General features: G+C 26.8%; 1 protein-coding gene across 1 annotated transcript; it reads right to left on the bottom strand.

The window, feature by feature from the left end:
* Positions 1-239: 239 nt before the first annotated feature.
* On the bottom strand, positions 240-19,157 carry LOC126906180 (metal cation symporter ZIP8-like). The gene is made up of 9 exons (XM_050686529.1): positions 18,681-19,157; positions 11,636-11,771; positions 11,341-11,513; positions 9,434-9,559; positions 9,232-9,354; positions 8,992-9,157; positions 8,732-8,916; positions 1,003-1,154; positions 240-922 (listed from the first exon to the last, which is right to left on the bottom strand). Exons 1-8 carry the CDS (start codon positions 18,831-18,833, stop codon positions 1,005-1,007), a joined length of 1,212 nt encoding a protein of 403 aa, XP_050542486.1. The 5' UTR covers positions 18,834-19,157; the 3' UTR covers positions 240-922; positions 1,003-1,004.
* Positions 19,158-19,716: the final 559 nt, after the last annotated feature.

The following is a 19,716-nucleotide window of genomic DNA, read 5'->3' as shown; positions in this document are numbered from 1 at the left end:
GTTGCTTATTAAACGCAGTCTATATTGAAAAATATGTATCACCAGATCAAACATCGATGTGATAAGTAATGTGTTTTTAATTTATTGATGTTAATAACAAACTGTGCTAAATTCAACAAATATTAATTTAATAAAATCAATATTTTCAACTATGAAACTAATATCCTTTTCAAACAAATGACTGATATAAAAATAGTTTATCGTATTTGGTTGTGTTTATTTATAAAACCAATACATGAAAAATACATCACAATAACTATAGAAAAAATAATTTCAACCAACATTAAAAAAGTTATATACAAAATCATAACAAGAAAGCATTATACGATTTAGACTTTGTATCAAAATGCTTTTAATATAATACTTAATAATAATTTCAGATAAAACTAAACCCAAATCAAATTTGTAAATCAAATGATGACAAAATCAAAGTTAGGTACTAAAATTAAAATACAAGGATGATTAAAAACCCGATTAAATCATACATAAAAATCGTTGAAAGTTAAAATGTTTTGATGGAAACAGCTGCCGTCCTAAGATAAAGTATACTTTTGTTGAGCTTAATACAGCACCGCCGTCGCCTTATTTCAAGAAGAGTTTATCTTATTATTTATCATATTCGCATCAGTCAAAAGATAATGTTATTATAGTATAATTATGTATATTATACAGAACATACTATAAAATAATTGTATCACTAATACACGGACACTACAGTAAAAATTTGGCCTTAATAAAACAATATTTATATAGTAATGACTTATAATAATTTTTTTTTCTATAAATAATGATAACAATGATGTAGGTCCATTGATATGTGATAATGATGTGTGCTGAAAAATCCATCGATGGTTAAAATCTAATTTTCCATCCGATGAAGTTCAATAGAAACACACAAAAAATAAAAGAAAGTTCAGGAAGACTGTAAAAAAATAAAAAAACATTAAATCGCATCTAGATTTTAGATGTAAAACAAATGTTAATCATTTTTATGACACTTGCCATCATATTTGAGAACCTGCATTGGTAAATGTGATCAAATACAAAATAACAGCACCCGTTAATATTCCAATATTCTGTAACAGTAATCCTAAGTACGCGGAATTTTTACTCTCTGTCAGATTCTCGTCAATCATACTCTTCATTTCAGGAGTCTGTAAAATTCAACAAAAATTAAATATGCTGATGTTACACATTCTTATAATACAATAAGCATAATGATTGTTAAGATTATTTTTATTGTAACGCTGCAAGTTCACAGATTTGTACAAAGAAATAATTAAACTCGGTACAGATACACTGCCAGGCGTTGATCATATTCAGTCTCAATCTATTTACCAATATTTCTAGAACCTTTAAATTGCATCGATAAATCTCCGCTTCTATTTTTTCCAAAAATTATAACACATAAATCTAAGCAAACCCTTAAAAATATATTTTTTATTATGTTGAGTTCTGATAACTTAATATAATATAAGTCAATTGACGTCTAATAGAATTAAAAGTAACCTATTTACTAGATTAATTTTGTTTAAATTTGTTTAAAGTAATTTTTAACAAAATAAAAATATATTTTTCAATTTCCTAATAATAATACTAATAACAATAACTAAAATAAATAACCCTTATTTATTTTTATTACAATCTATCTGACTGTAACAGCTTTACACTACTTTTTTTTTTAATATAATTCGTAGTAATGAATTTGTTAAGAATTCGTTTATTTGTCAACATTTTATTTCAATAAGGAGTTTTGTTGTTAGACGAATAGAAATTAAGTAGAAATTGCTCTTGTTACTATTCTTTAATACATTTTCTACTTTTGTAATGACCCTATAAAAAAGACTAATAGATACTAAACGCTTAAATAGCTACAGCACTGAAATCGAAAATAATATTATTTCTAAATAAGCTAACTATACAGGATGATTGAATTTTCTTTGGCTTATCTAAGTAGTATATATTTCTCGAATTATAAATTGTTAAATGCTTTTCCGTCCAAGTTCTTTCATAAGGTTACCAATTTAATTGTTTAAATGGTCACATATATCTTTAACTAGTTCATGTAATAGAAAATGATCTCATTATAAGCAAATGACTGTTCTTTAACAACTATTGAACCAATATTTCATGATTTATAAATATTTTATACCTGAGCGGAATGAGATCACGGAATAGAATTGCTTGAAATGGTAAAAATAACTAACTCGCTCCTTTCCCCCAGTCTAAATTCAAAATGTTAATAATATTTCTATTGTATGAACTAGTATGTTGACATTAAAAACATTTAAGTTGGTATCTATTATAAGAAATAAACCTCAAAAATATTTAGTCACTTATAAATCAATAAATAAATAATACTATACAAAATAAAATAAAATTTTTATTATTTTAGGAGAAATTTAGAGATCAGCGATAAATTAATCACCTTGTATAGTCATAAGCTATATTCATTAAATACAATACATTTATTATAAACCTTTAGCTATTGTTTTTAATGATAATATTAAAATTAGTTGTCGATTCCTAATTTTTTTACCTCAGAGAGAAATGACTTAGATCAATTTTACAGAAAGGGAAATTTGACGTTTAATGTAGGTAACATAGTTGTCATTGAATAAATGAGGTTTATATATGAATTTTTTTAATTTATTAAATTTTTCTTCTGAATGGTCGATCATAAACCCATCCACTCCCCGTATCAACAATAAAAAAATAAGATATCACATTTCAAGATCATTTAAAAAATTGCCTTAAATAAATCTGCATTAAGTATATTAATATTTATTTTATAACCCTCGTGAAAGAATAAACGTATAAACGTAAAAAAAAAAAACATGAACAAATGTATTTTATAACAAATACAAACACTTAGCTAACTTAATGTGACAGAATGAAAGCGGAAAATGATTTTGATATTAAGCTATTAAGCTAAGAAGAAGATGAGATAAATAAAAAAACATTACTTAGAGGTAAATTATGGAGAGTATAGTGACTATAAAAATTGTTGCACAGATTAAGGAGTTGAGAATAAAAAAAAGTCATCTCGCATACGTTATACATAATTTTTTTGTAATTAAATATGTAAACTAGTACATAAAAACTTATCGTAGACAACTTTAAAAAGATTTATTTTGAAATCAAAATAATCAATTTTTAAATTGGTTTATATTTAGTTGAGTTGAATTTGAGTTTTATTGTAGAAGTTTATATGTGTAGAAAAAAAATATGTCGAAAATTGTTAGGAAAAACTTGCAAGTTAAAAATTTCCAAAGAAGTATTTCAACAAAACTATTCTAAAAAGCACGTCTAGTATAATCTGAGATAATAATGGAAATTTACATTTTAAAAATCAATATTATAAAATAATAATAAAATTGTAGAATCTCTTATATACACGTTTCGGTATAAAATTGTTGAGAAATGAGAAAAGTATTTTTCGTGCTTATAAGTAATTATTATTCATAATATATTCAAAATTATTATTGACCATAAATATATAAATGAAATTATTACCAAAAACAGTCATTATAACCGAAACTCTGTTTTATAATCTAAATAGCATAGTTGTTAAGTTCAAAGTACAATTTATTAAAAAATGAAATAATAAACAAATGTCTTATGTAAGATAAATTCTATATTATCAAGTGTCAATTGATTTTTTAATCTATGCCATCACGACAACACGTCTGTCCATCCATTATTCTTTGAGTTTTAATAACATAAAAGCTCGCTATTGAAAGTGTTAACAATGATATTTAAGTTTGGTATAATAATTACACGAGGGAATAAACGAATGTTGATTATTTTTTAATAACAAAGCCGGGGGGGGGGTTTTGTTATTAACCACCACACATAGATAATTATTTCAATGTCATTAAATAGTTTATATTTTTAATGCGTACGCCTTAGTAATTTATTATAATAAAGAGTAATTACATTAATACAACTTTTTATTGGATATCGGATGTGTTAATTTTTCTTTGAAACATTATTTTATTTTGAAATTAATTCAAATTAAAATAACCATTTTCAATGATATTGTACGCATATTCTTATGGTTTTAATGCTACTAGTTCTTCATTATTAACGGGTTAATGCAACACTTATTAGAATATAAAGAGGCTATTTACCTCATTTGTATTATAATTATCGTAAATTATTGGCAGGGTTGACTTCTGTGTTATCACTTAAGAAACTCTACACACATACGCGAAGAAGCCATTCGACTAACAGAATGATGTAAACGGGTACAAATTAGTTTTGCGTACAAGCTATTTACATTTTATACGATGCAATTTATTCAAGAACGTTTATGTGCGTTATTACGAACACGGCTTTGTTATTGTTTAGTAAGCAAACCATCGAGAAGGAAAATCAGCCGCTTTTATATTTGTAAAAAACCTCTCATATTATACCGTATTCTTGTGTTAATGCAAAGTGTTGAAGTATTGCACGCTGCTTTTTATTGTGCTTACATAACACAACACGGGCTCTTACGCAACGGGTTAAATTAATTTTATGAATCTTGTTGGCTTCGAAAGCGTCGAGAGCAAGTAATTAGAAAATTAAAAGAAAAAATTATTACGCATGCATTTCTTATCTTAAATTTATATAGACTATAAATAATTTATTCAGTAAAAACTTTGTTAAATTCAATTGATATTTATTTGAATTTAACGATGGGCAAGTATTAAGTAATAGTAATTTTTTCGTGTTTAATATTACAAAAGTAAACAATATTGATTTTTATTTTAATATTTAGGAGTTTTCTACTCGGAAACATTTCAATCAAATTATAATAATAATTACACAATTTATATTTATGAAGTTTATATGAATCACTGGAGCGGAAACTGTCGTATAATAATCATAAAAAAAACAAATACTGAGAATTATAGTGCAGATTCAATTTTTCATTTTAATTTGTTTTTATTTCAATTGAAATATGTCTGAAATACATCAATTGCTAAACCCGCAACAACTATTGATATCGGATAAAATTATAGAAGTTAAAATGTAATAATGAACGACTACAATTTTCAATGTTTATATAGCGATTTAAAAGATAAAGATAATAATATTTACAAAAGATAAAATTAAAAGCAGTCCATGAATTTCTAAGTAAACTTAAACCTTATTATTGATATTTAAAAAAAAAAAAGCACAGTGGGATGCCGCATAGTTGGGACAGGTATGGATGATATCTGACAGTGATTTAAAATCAGTATCATAAAAAACGCTTCGATGCAAATCTGTAGATAGTAATTCATTTTTAGAATGGATTATTTAATTACTTTAAATACAACATGAACTCCTATTTCCTTATCTATATCCTGATTATATGATAGGTCGTCAGAATAATTTTTTTTTTAATTATAGTTTATAACATAGGCTTTAATTTAACATATGTTTACAGAACGCAGTATTTCCGGAACATTTTATAAAAGTTTAGTTGAAAAAATTTGTTATTTTGAATTCCTTATGGCCAGGTAAATTGTCAGATTTTCATTAATAAAAATAAATTATATTGACTTGGTCATTTTGAAAAAAGTAATGACAGTTATAAGTAAAAAAAATTGACAAAATGTCGAAAATTAGCGATTTTTAAAATTGTATTTGTTTTGGATGTTTCTCCCATTTACAAGTAACGAGGGAAATTTTTTCAATTTTTAAGAGCGATATCTTCAACTAGATACGATTTGTAAACTTTAAACATATCATTGATAAAAATCGGTCAGGTGAGAGCTGATAAATAATGTGACAGGTAAAAAAAAAAAATCTTATCAGTTCCTAATACCTTCTCAGCTTTGCATCGAAGCTAAAAATTAAGAATAGATAAATTGTACCAATGTTTTAAGAATATGCTAAAATAACGACGCATCACAATTTAATGATTTTTAGTAAGTAGAAGTGTCAAGATAACTCGATATGGAACAAAAAGAAACTCCAATTAAATTATTTTAGAGTCATATTAACCTAAACAATGATTAGATTTTTATTTCCATTTATTTGAGTATGTCTTATTAATGTAAGAATAAATGCCTTGTATTTAAGACTATGTACAAAAAATTTAACAGATATAACAAATGTTTCTTCGTTGAAAATATTTGAATTATAGTGTATATCTTATAAAATACAATTCAATCCCGAATATATGGACATAAAATCTATAATAGGTTAAAATCAAATCAAGAGAATACTAAACTAAAAGGCAGTTAAAAGAAATAACGTCAAAACATTAAATCTCAAAACCTCATATAGACAAGTTGTTAGGGGGAAGTAGGGATTTACATTAAAATCTTTACCTGCATCCTTTTTTATCTGAAAACGGATCAGATAGTGTTTTGTTTATTTCAAAACATTAGTTTCTATTCAGCGAACTTTTATTCGAATTAAAGCTTTCGATTTTTACCCACATCTACTTATTATAATAGGATTTTGGAGCATACCAAAAAAAATCATCATAATAAAAATAATGATAATAAAATCAATCCAATAGGAAAATAATAAACTTTTCTAAGGCTTAGTTGATGTTTTCAAGTATCTACTGAAATGATCTTACACAACTTTTAGGAGAATTTTAGGGAAAACTTGTTAAATTACAATGAAAAGTTCTTGAGCAACGATTATTAATTTCACTTGCATTGTTTTAACTGTTTTTATGAAGTTGAGATTGAAAACATTTGGAGTTATTTCAATAATATTTACAAAAAAATATATTCCAATAGTATTGTAAATAATTCCGGTTTACGAATTTAAATATTAATTAAAATCACGAGAATTTACTGTACTGTTAATACAATAAGTATAATTGACCTTTTAGTATATCTATTTGCAGCACAATAAAAGAGATAATAATTTATTTTTAATTTAAAAATGCTAATATTTAAAAAAAAAATTATCTATCTTAAGAATAACGCTTGATAGAACAATTTATTTAGTCAAGTTAAAATTATCAATAAGTTCACACCGATTAACTTGACATTACTAAAGAAATTTGTACATAAGAAAACAAACTCGAAAGCTTTGGTTTATTATTTAATAGTTAAAAATTATTTAAATCATCTTTTTGAGATGTTATTATTCCGTTTGATCTTTTATATTGAAAAACTTCCGTTAAAATTGCATCTATAAAATCAATAACTTAGATTTATGTTCATTCGAGTCATAATATAACAATCTCTACACTGGCACTAAATTATATAATATATTCATAATTTAATATTCATTATAAACTATTTTTTTTTTTTTTGCAGTAATAATTTTTGTAGAGGTTTTCGTTATAAATACCTATTAAACAGCAAAACTCCAGGAATATTAAATATCGCTTAATGATACAAAACAGTTTTTTTATACCAAAAAAACTGCATTATAAATCCATTACAAACTCATTTTCATTTTTATTAAAATCTTTTTTTAATAAATGACTAGTTAATACATAACTTTATAGTAGCGTTATTCTAGTTTCATTCTAAGTTTTTATTTAATTTAGATAAAAAATGAAAAAAGCCAACTTAACACTAAAAATTTATCAAATTATAGAAGAAGTTAAACGGCTCTGTTTACATGCGATTTCAATTGTTTTGTTATTCACTTCATATCTACGCATTTCCGTATGCATGTATGTATCTAATTGTTTTTTAATAAAGTCGATATTTGTTTTGAAATTATTTCCATTAATACATATCATCACGTAGAATAATATAGTAGGTGACATAATCTGTGTGCTCTTCAATGTCAAATGTGTAACTACTTCCAAACGATAGTAGAATATAATAAGCTAACAAAATGTTATTGAGAAAACAAACATATTGGTTTGGTTCACATTTTCTTCGCTGCGTACAACGTAGACATAAAAAATCTTAAGTATATAGTAAAACGTATTTAATACTTAAATATTCTTTATTCAAAATTTACTTCAGATAATAAATAAATTAATGAATATTTCAATAAATACTATTCGTTTAGCTTCTATCGTACATTATATCAAAAGTAATTAATGCACTAGATTACCTTTTAATTACCAATAACAAATATACAACTAATATTTTTAATTAATAAATAATAATAAAAATATTTTTATATATTAGCCTTATCTCATTAAAAAAATAGTGGCTACGCTACTGACCCTTAAACTAAATCAATCTCAATCAATCAGCTTTTACGTAAAAAACATAATTGATTTTACAAAAATACTGGGTTTAATTACAACTTCAAGATAAATACTACAAGCATAATTATTATTGTTATTATAAGCGTGATAATAAAATAGATATGTACCACTAGTGATACATCTCGTATTGGTATACACTCCACTATTTAATATATTTAGTGAATTAGTAGCGCCATTCACTAAATATATTAAAATTGTCGTCCTTAATAATTACTTATCCTAATTTATTATTAACTCATCAAAATATTTTGTACAAAAATCCTAAAAATGGCTATTTTCAAATTAAAAAAAAAAAATTACTGTGAAATGATTATTTGATCAAAATATAATGGACTTGTCATATCTTCATGACTTATTCTGTATTATATTTTTTTAACTGTAACGTGTTAAATGATGAGATTAAAATTAACAATAATGTGCACGCAGATGATAAATTTGTATGTAACAAGTTGGTTTTATTATTAGTTTAATTACCTTATCAATCACTTTTACGCAGCCTTTTACGTTAAAAAAAAATAACATAACAATATTGACTTATTATGAAATGACACTAACCAGATGTGATAAAGTAATGAACAGGAACAATCCACCGGCAAAAGAGAACACAAAACCCGAATATTCCATGTTGCCTAAGGATATACCAATAACCATTCCGACAAAAGCTGTACATGCAGACAAGAAATTGAAACATAGTGCGCGCCGAAACGACAAACCAGACTGAATGAGTATAGCAAAATCTCCTTATGATATCAATAACAAAATATAATTAATTTTAATTTTAGTGAAACAAAAAATGTTGTGACACCTATTCTTACCTATTTCGTGGGGAAATTCCTCACAAGCTATTGCCATTGATATAGATATACCGGTTAACACATTTTCTGAAAAAGCTGCTCCTATTGACATTCCATCTATTATATTATGTAGACTGTCACCAAATAACACCAGTAGAGCCAAAGGCGATATTGGCAATTTGTCATCCTAAAAATAATTGTTTGTTCCAAAAAGAGTTGATAATTTTTTTTTTTTAAGGAATTAAAAATGTTTGCATTTACAATCGTTTTGATCATTTTATGACTGTGACCGTGACCATGGTTGTGTGTTGTTAACATTTTTATTTCGGTTACAGTACCACCATTGGCGATCGGAACATGGGTTCCCATTTCATCGTCTGCCACCTATAAAAATATTCTATTCATGTTGATGTAAATACTACAGAGCATTATTGACAATTTTTTTTGAGAAACCATAAATTACCTTTTGGTTATCTTTGTGGAAAAAAATTGATGCCAATATTTCCAGATTATACAACCCCCAAAAGCTAATCCACATTATCACAGCAGTTATTCGAAAATGAGGAAAAGAATCTGAAATTTTGAATGCCTAAAAATAATAACTATGATGAAACAACTTTTTGTTCAAGTACCTCATAAAATAAAAACTTCATTCTAATAGCTGATAAGATTAAACAATTTTCCATTATTTTATTGAATAATGATTAATATTCTAAGTTTGACTATGTAAATAAAATAAGGTTATTTAAATGTTAAATATTACAGACAGAAGTCTTAATCACAAAAAGTTAACGTTAGAAAAAAAAAAGTTTACTTAATGGTGGACAAAACTTATATCAGCAATCAAATAAGTCCGATGAGGGCTATTTTTTTTTTTTTTTGAAAAAACAATTTTTTATAACATTTAGATAGATAAAAAAATAGAACTAATATTACTAGAGCCCAAAACTGTCGGAACCTAAGTGAGAAACATGCATAATTGAAACTAGTAAAAATTTATATTTGACAGTAGTTCAAATAGCTTTAATAAAACGCTTCGATGCAAATGTTCATGAATATACTTTTGAGAAATTGAAAGGGGTTTAGTAATGGACTAAGCCACAGGTAGTAGGAAAAATACCCGGTAAGCTATTACTTGTGTTTTTATATACTATAAGTATATCAGTGCATGAACCTTAATTTTGAGGTCCGGTCCAATTATCTATAGAAAAACCTTGGATCTGCTTGACCAAAAACATTGACAATGTTTGGCTTATTCCCCAAATCCAGCTTATTAGTTAGCTCATTTTTAGCTTTAACCCTCTACGTCCTCGCATTTCTTTTAAGCAACATTAGAAAAAAGTTGTTTTTATCGTTGTAATGAATTAAATACTATACTACAATTTACACTAAATATTTATTTATACTAATATTATTGAACAGTGGTACCAACACTAAAATACGTAGCGCAAATAGCATAACAAAACTGGGATGAAAATAATTTTTAAAAATATTTTAGAAAAAAATTGAAACAAACTAATAAAATTATTATTGCTGATTATTTACACTAGGAAAAGTTATATTTAAAAGATTTTTTTTTCTGCAATATTTCTCTAACAATATCCAATCATAATTCGGGACTTGCCCATGGAATTTTCAGGAGACTAAATCTAATTATATCACCCCTTAAAAATGTTTTGATAAAAATATTGCTTTTCTTAATTTTTGGGTGGGCTAAATTCTAAACTAGGGAGAAAGTTTATTTTCCCAAGCCATTTCTCTACGTATATTACATACATATATACATATATATAGAGTGACTTAGAGTATAGATTTTCGTCGTATTTGCCTCTAGTTCGCCGCTGGTAAGATTGTATTAAATTTAGAGAGAGGTTTGAATTTTTTAAATATGCCATAATTTACATATTGATTATATTTTACTTAATGAAATAATGACGTAGTACAATATTCTGCGCTATTTTTATTAAATATATAAAATACAATTTTGACTTTTTTTTTATTAAATAAATTACATAATCTTCAATTAGAAATATATTAGAAACTTCGGCACATTGTTAAATATTGAATTACATGATATATTACTCTATAGGGATGGTTTGGAGAGGCGAATATTAATATTAAAGAACAAAACCTACAAATATTGTCGACATACGGTAGAATGAGAAAGACTTTTTTATTCTTATATTGGTAATTATAATTTATATGATATTTTATATTCTTTGTTTGCATTTTAAAATTATTATCATAAGTTTGATCAAAGTTCCAATGATAAGAAAAAAAGTGTTAAAATAAAATTCATACTTATTCAAAATAAAATTTTCTCTTAAATGGATTTATTTGGTTGTCGTTTCGAGTTAAACAATAACATACCTCTGGTATTAATTGAAAAATTGCTGTACTCGATAATGATCCTGTCGCTAAACCTAAAAGTATTCTCATTACAAAGCTCTTTTTTCTTGGATCGTTAAGAAGAGGCCAAAATAGTGCTCCGATTAATCCAGACAAACTTATGACACTTACGGCTATGAAACCACCGATCCATGCTAGATGAAAAAAATGTATATTATTCTTTTTAATATGTATTTTTGAGATCAATTTGTAGATTATTAATTACAATGATAAACATTTTGCTTCGCGTTGCGTAAATCATTAAATTCTTAGTTACCTTCTGCAGTTGTCGATCTTTTTGTATGGTATAAGTGCTCCGTACTTACAGACAACGAAGAAGTTCTTGTCAAGTTACCATTGTTATAACTGATGAACTCCGTTGAACAAAAATTCGAATTAGTATCATTATTACACTAAATAGAATAAAAAATAAACGATTTAAACTCTATGCGTGAACTTAAAATAAATCAAATCTTAATAGTAAAAAATTTAAATAAATAGTTTAAATTTGAATCTTTTTTTTTAAAATATTTAAAATATTTGACACCTACTTAAACATATTTTAATATTTTTTTAAAAAATAAGGTCCAATTTTTTTTTTTTTTTTGGAGTGTGTGAAAGTATTTTAGGAAAAAAACGTTATAGATTTTACAATTTTTGAGTGTTATAAACTTTAAAGAACTTTTTTGAATTACTAAATAAACCTTTTTCTGTATATGTATCAAAAAAAAAAAAATACTGATTATAATATTAAATATTTATTCTATTCTTCCTTGTAACAATGTTTGTGTATAATATCATATATTGTTGAAGATATCTAATTTAAATCATGAAATTTAAACAATAGATTTTGAATGAATGAAAATAATGTAAATAATGTAAAAAAATATAAAAGCTATTTAAATCCATCAACTACTCCTTTTTACTTACAATACACACATAGATTAATACACATAAACAATATAAACAAATGCCATAAGTAAAATAAGCCTTTAATCAGTTTTATACAAATAAAATAGCAGTAGGTAAGTATAATAAGCATTGATAATAACAGTAGAGTACTTTCATTCACTGCCGATAACGTTTAAAAACATAGAAATAAATTTGAATATTTACTTTATAAAATATTTAGGTGTCTAATATTATGACAATACTAATTCACCGTAAGTATAACTCTACGGCTGAAAATAAATGTATACAATAAAGCCATGTCAACCGAATTAATGCAAGGAATTTATTTTTAATATGTTTGATGTGAGGTTTATTTAATATAAATTTATATCCATGTTTTTAAATAATGTAAATCATATTCAACGATCATCAACAATATTATACAGAAATTATACACATGAAATTTTTTTTTTTAGTTCATCACTTAGCAACAAAAATATAAACATGAATTTTGTTGGTTGTTATTTTTATATTCTGATATGTTACAACTTATAACATATTCTGGATAACACATATGTGATTTTAAAAATATTAAAGCCGTACCGCATTCAATGGGAACCACAATAGCTATGCCTTCCCATTGACAGCAATATTCATCTCTATAATGAAGTCATCATATCTCCTTAGCTTTTATCCCAACTATTTGGGGTCGGCTCTACCTAACGATTTGACAGTTAATATACACAGGCTGTCAACTTAACGCAACAACCTCACTATGGCTAAGGGAGTCAGTGGGTAGTGTTAAAGTTCACGTATGGTCACCCATCGGGAAACCAACAGCAAACAGCGCAGTTAAACATTAGCACTAAAACGACGATTGATTAATTTACTACGCAACACCATGCCCCACTTATAAAATAAGGTGATTACAAAAAAAAAGGTTTAAAATTAGCATTTTTTAAACTATGCTTCCCTCCTATTAAGAAATTCAGAATGAATCGCTTTATTAAGATATAAATTAATTTGATAGTTTATAATTATAATTTGATTTAAAACATATGCAAAGTTTAAAAAGTATATTTCAAAAACAGTTCTGCTAATAGTCAAAAGTATTAGTATAATAGTACGAAAAGAATTTAGTAAATGATAACAACTCGACAAACATGTAAAAAAATTGTTTGGATTTTTTTAACTATTTATATTATATTGCATAGAATATGAGTAATTTAAAATTAAAATAACCAAATTGTTTAAAATAATTTTCAATAAATTACATTAAAGTAATTATATAAATGTTAGTTTTATATTACAACTTATCATCTATTCATATCTAGACATATTGTTAGTTAAATTTTATTTTTGTAGTTAAATCTACTGATGTGCATGCGTATGTACAACTTTCAATAAGATACTATTATTTGTTAGATATTGTAAACACGTGTACCTAGAGTTTTTACTTAAGAACAACTCAAAAACACTGACATAAAATATTCGGGGAAACTTAAGTAGCACACTAAATTATACTTTTAAACATTTATGCTATAATCTTAAACGGGTAATTATACAGGAAATTTAGTGGCAGCACTTTCCATAGAACCTTGAAACTTATAAAAGTAATTATTAGTTTATAATATTAAAAATACCTTGAAAATCATGCTGAAAATTTACGATAAAAAATAATTTAGTATAACAAAAAGGTGACAGTTGCTATTGATGTACAAATTTAAACATTCTCTGTAAAACATTCTTAGGTGTAGCGAATATCGCTTGCTAGGTCTAAAATATATTTTCGCGATAAAAAAGAACATGATATATTCTGTTCAATTTTTTAATAAATTTAGAATACAAATGAATGTAAATAAGTATTGTTAGAGAAGTATATTTTGTTGATTTTCCATTTACATTATAATATTAATAAAATTAATAAATCTATCACATTATTTATTTAGAAATTAAGTTTAACGTAGTAAACACATAGACAATGATATGCGTTATACACTAATAATAAATCAAGTCTTCATTGTTTGTTCTGATGGATCCAATCTAACTTAAGATAGTTAATAATGTTGACCAGCTTTTTCCAATTGTAGACATAAAATATAGGCATATTAGTGACAAAGTGGAAATCGAGCATTGTATACATAGGATAGACACAACTAGAAAAAGAGCATAAGGGACTAAACCCCAGACGAGGAATTAGCCCCCCCAAAAATGGAGGTAATTTAACATAATGTTATACAGAAAAAACTTAGGTTGGTAGAAAATTAATTTAATACTTCAACAATTTTTTTCTAGTAGCGCCAATGATACATTTGTCAAAACCAATTATGCCGAGTCTTCTTCTTCCTCGCCTCAATCCCAACTTTTAGGTTCGGCCACCCTTATCCTAAACTTCCACTTGACATAATCTCCCACATCAACTACGCTCACATCAGCTGTCCTCATATCGTATTCAATAACATCCCTCCATCTCTTTTTTGTTCTTCCTCTACCTCTTCTTCCTTCAACATTATTTCTATAACTGTTCTTACAGCTTCCGATTCTTCTCTCCTCATAACATGACCAAACCATCTAAGTCTATTTTCTCTCATCTTATCCACGATTGACGCTAAACCTATACTTTCTCTTATATGTTCGTTCCTCAGCCTATCTTCTCTAGTCACTCCACTAATTCATCTAAGAATTCATATCTCTGCTACACTCATTCTATGCTCTATTTTTTTGTCAACCACACAACATTATGAACCATACATCATAGCTAGTTTCACTACAGTTTTGTAGAATTTACCTTTTAGCCTTATTGGAATTTTTTTATCGCATAAAACGCCAGACGCTTCTCTTCACTTCAATCACTCGCACTTAATCCTGTGTTTTACATCCTCGTCAATACCACCGCTCTTTTGCATAACTGACCCTAAATACTTAATAAAACTTTCCACCTCTCCAATCACGTCCTCGCCAATTGTCACTGATCTCCTCATTTCACCTACCTCGTGTTCTCCTTTGTCAAACTAGTACTCTATATACTCTGTCTTACTTCTACTTATTCTTAAACCCTTTTTTTCAAGAGCTGATCTCCACACCTCTAGCCATTGATTGATTTCTTCCCTATTTTCTCCTATTAACACTCTATCGTCAGCAAACAACATGCACCACGATACTACTCCTGGTATTTCTCTAGTAATTTCATCCATCACTATAGAGAATAAGTAAGGTCTTAATACACTCCTACACTTACCCGAAAACTTTCTGTTACTCCACCTATGCTTTTTACCCTGGTACAAGTGCTATCGTACATATCTTCTATTATATTAATGTACCCCTTCGGTATTCCTTTTCTCTTTAATGCCCTATTTTAAAACCTCACTCGGTACTCTATCATATGCTTTCTCCAAATCTATAAATACCATACACAGCTTTTTCTTCTTTTCCCTAAACTTTTCTGTTTGTTGCCTCACACAAAATACTGGTTTTTAGATACCGACGTTTCATTTCTTATTCTCTTATCTATTCCTTTTTCCAAATTTTCATACTATGATTTATAAGCTTTATGTCTCTATAATTTCCACACTACTATATGTCACCTTTATCTCTAAATACCAGCACCACAATACTATTCCTCCATTCATTTGGAATTTTCCCTTCTAATAAGATTTTATTTAAAAATTCCTTTAACCACCTTATGCCAACACCGCCTAATATTTTTCATACTTCTACTGGCACTTCATCTAGTCCTACTGCTTTATTCTTTTTCACAGCCTCCCATACCTCTTTCTCACTAATTAAATCTACCAGTCCCTCATTCCACGAGATATCCTCTAATGTCTCTTTTGGATACTCCTCATTCAGTAATTTTTCAAAATATTCTTTCCACCTTTTTTCACATCGTCATCACTCGAGAGTACACTTTTATCAACACTTTTTATGCACCTTATATAATGATAATCTTTAGACCTTTTTTCTCTTACTTTTGCAAGTCTATAGATTTCTTTCTCGTCTTCCTTTGTTCCTAGTTTATCATACAACTTATCATATCTCTTAAACTTCACCTTACTGCATACTTGGCTTATTTTCAGAAGTGTTTATACTCTGTCCAATATTCTCTCTTATTGTTCTTCTGCCATAATTTGAACTGTTTTTCCTTAATCTCTATGATTTTCTGAATGTCCTTATCCCACCGTCAGGTTTCCTTGTTTCCAGGCATTTTACTCCTACTCTCACCAACAATCTCCTTTGCAGTATTCTTTACACAACTAGCAAATCTATTCCACACATCATTTATGTCTCCCCCGACATTCCACACCGTCCTTTCATTTACAGTCTTTACAAACTCTTTTTTATTTTCTCCTTTCAATTTCCACCACCAGATTTTTCTACCGTGTTCCTTCTGTTTTTGTATATTCTCTTCCCAGTACACCACAACTCCATTACCATCAGTCTATGTTGAGTAATTATACTCTCGCCTGGTATAACTTAACAATCTTTTACTCGCTTTACGCTATCTCTCTTCCACATAAAATAATTAATCTGTAATCTATTCCTACCAATCTTATAAGTTATATAATGTTCTTCCCTCTTTCTAAAATATGTATTAACCACAGCAAGATCATACCATACTGCGAAATCCAGGATTCTTTCTCCAGCCTCATTCTTTGTACTAAAATCATACCCTCCATGTACTCTTTCATATCCTCTCCTCTCATTACCTACATATTCATTCATATCTCCGCCTCTATCACCGCATTCTTATTGCCAGGTACCCTTGGCATCACCTCATCCATCTCTCTCCAAAACACTTCCTTGTCTATTTTATCACATCCTACTCGTAATGCTTAGACACTTATTACAATCAGCACTTTTTCCTCGAATATCAATTTTATGACTATAATTCTGTCACTTTTCCTAGCTACTTCTAATACTTTACTTTTCATCTCCTTATCCATTATTATCCCCACACCATTCTTTGTACTAGAAATTTTTAATGTTTTTTTAATGCAAGCTGAGTAATTTTTTTTTAATTTAACCAATGAAAAATAAATTTTATAATAATATTTTTCAAATGCTAGTCGCATTGAAAATTACGTGAGACTTATTCCCTCAACACTTAACTGTTAACTAGTTACTTTTAATATCACACTTTTGTATTCTGATGATAGCCCTGACTACTTAAATTGAAAAATAAACTAAATAACCCAATATTGGGTATATGATTAGCACTAACAAATTTCTCTACTTGGACGGATAATTGATTTCTATTGAAAAATGTAAAAAATCTGATACATTTTTAATCTAAAGTTCATTTTACCCAAATCAGTTTTGGTGTTAAATACAGTGACGGGGTATTTTATTACATATCGTTTTATCAACTTTGCCCATAACATAGATATTAAAAAATAGTACACTAATTAAATTAAATTTTTAATATTGTCAAGCAGTAAAAAAAACAAAACCTACAACCCTTGTCTTTTGAACTAAATCTGTTTCTGCCTACCATAGACAAATAAATTTTAATATCTTAATCTAAAAATAAATTTTATAAAAATGTTGAGATTGATTATATGATTTGATTTATTTTTTATCATTCCACATTATCTGCTTTGATTAAATATTACTTAAATTAATATAATAAATTTTATAGAATCTACTAATCATTAACACATTAAGTAATCCATAGTTGTTGTGATTATCTAATCGAATTCATAAATTAATTAATGTTTTACCATTTTTAAAAAATATAAAATAAATAAAAAAATGTTTAATAACATACTATATGAAAATAGCAACAAAAATGCTCAATAGAGTACATTAAAAAAGTGTAGTTGCATATTGTTACTAGGTTGTCTAAAATTTCAAATTTCTTTACTTCTATAAATCAGTGAATTCAAAATGGGAGCAATAGGTACAGTTACTTTGGTTTTTTAATAGCCCATATTAATTTCTAGCTTATAATATTATATAATTTCATAGACGAGGTAATTAATACAATATCAATACAATGAATTATTATAAGATACTTCTATCTGGTTCCTCAATATTGGCATAAATTAAATACTTATAAAAGAGAGAAAATGAGATTTTTAAAGGAGAATATGGTAGTACCCTAATTGTTGGGAAATTTTTTTTTTTTTTACTTCAACGTCATTGAACTATATATCATGATGATCATATTAAAGAAATCTTTTTGTTTATAAATTTACCCAATCGAGTTTTATCCATTAAAAAAATATTAATACAATTACAATAAATAAATAACCGATAAACCGTTGGAAAAATAAATTTTAACATGTAATAAATGTGAAGTATAACATGGCTTTATGGAAATTTCTAACTTTCATCAATCCAGCATATTTTAATTTTAAGACACATAAATACGAAACACGGTATCATTTATCTGTATCAAAATAGAAAAACAATAGTGTAGATTTACTTACTTTTGTCTGTGCTATACAAAGTTGAAGATTATTAGTTTCGAGATCACCGCATAACGGAGTTGAAGTAGAGAGTTTTTTCCAGCAGTTTTCTGGCTCAGACGATACAAGAATAGTGAAACTGATGACCACAGACAACACTAATTTGATTGACATTTTTATACACTTAAAACTTTTATAACTTAACCAACTTAATAATAAAGTATAAAAGAACTAAGACTAAAACGAAAAACGTAGAAAAACTTAAAAATTATTCGAAGCAGTATTTTGCTAGAAATGCCATTAAACTGTTATAAACAGTCTGTTGACTGCTTTCTAGGTAATAGGACATAACGAACTACTGATCGAATGGTGTGTCTACGTTTTATTAGTATAAGAATGTTACTAGAGTGTTAAGATATCAGCTCCGGGTTCGAAGTCCCGATAAGAATAATTGAATAATGCGACATAATCATTTAACTATTATTAAACTGTACATAAACAATAATAAAACGGTAAGAAATTCTACAGTAAACAAAAACAGAATGTCAAGTAAATTCTTAATCTGAGAGACACCATTTAAATGTTATAAATATTTATTAAAACAGATCAATTTTTCCTACCCTTTTATCTATTATTCATTTAATACAAAAAAAAATAATAATTTAAAGTCAAGTGGCTTGTTTTTAATGCATTATCTAAAAATAATGTACATAAATTGCTTATAACTCATTTAAAAAATATTTCTACGCAAAGAAATTTAAAACAGGATTAAATTATTTTTCATCAAAATGACTTCTTAATATTTCATACAAATAAAGAGTTAGAATTTATTCCTAAAGGTTCATATTTTCCTCAATGGACCTTGTTTTTCATATTTTTAGCTTAGATGCGAAACTGAGAAGGTATTCATTTTACTATGATGTTTTTTTTTATTTTTGAGTGTCTATTGCCACTTTTTCTCAACTCTCACTGAACCGATTTCTTTCAATGATACGTTAAAACATCACAAATCGCATCTAGTTGATGACATTGTCCTTAAAAATTGAAAAAAAATCCT

The sequence above is a fragment of the Daktulosphaira vitifoliae genome, unplaced genomic scaffold (genome assembly GCF_025091365.1).
Source record: "Daktulosphaira vitifoliae isolate Bord-2020 unplaced genomic scaffold, ASM2509136v1 Scaffold_4, whole genome shotgun sequence".
Classification (NCBI taxonomy): Eukaryota; Metazoa; Arthropoda; class Insecta; order Hemiptera; family Phylloxeridae; genus Daktulosphaira; species Daktulosphaira vitifoliae.
Note: the sequence above shows the minus strand (reverse complement) of the source record. Positions and strands in the feature narration are given on the sequence as shown.

What these genes read in the sequence shown, in the direction of transcription:
- LOC126906180 (XM_050686529.1), bottom strand. Translation starts at nt 18,833, where the DNA reads ATGTCAATCAAATTAGTGTTGTCTGTGGTCATCAGTTTCACTATTCTT. An exon ending in AAGATCGACAACTGCAGAAG is followed by an intron (nt 11,514 to 11,635) that starts GTAACTAAGAAT and finishes TTTTTCATCTAG; the next exon opens with CATGGATCGGTGGTTTCATA. An exon ending in TCCACAAAGATAACCAAAAG is followed by an intron (nt 9,355 to 9,433) that starts GTAATTTATGGT and finishes ATATTTTTATAG; the next exon opens with GTGGCAGACGATGAAATGGG.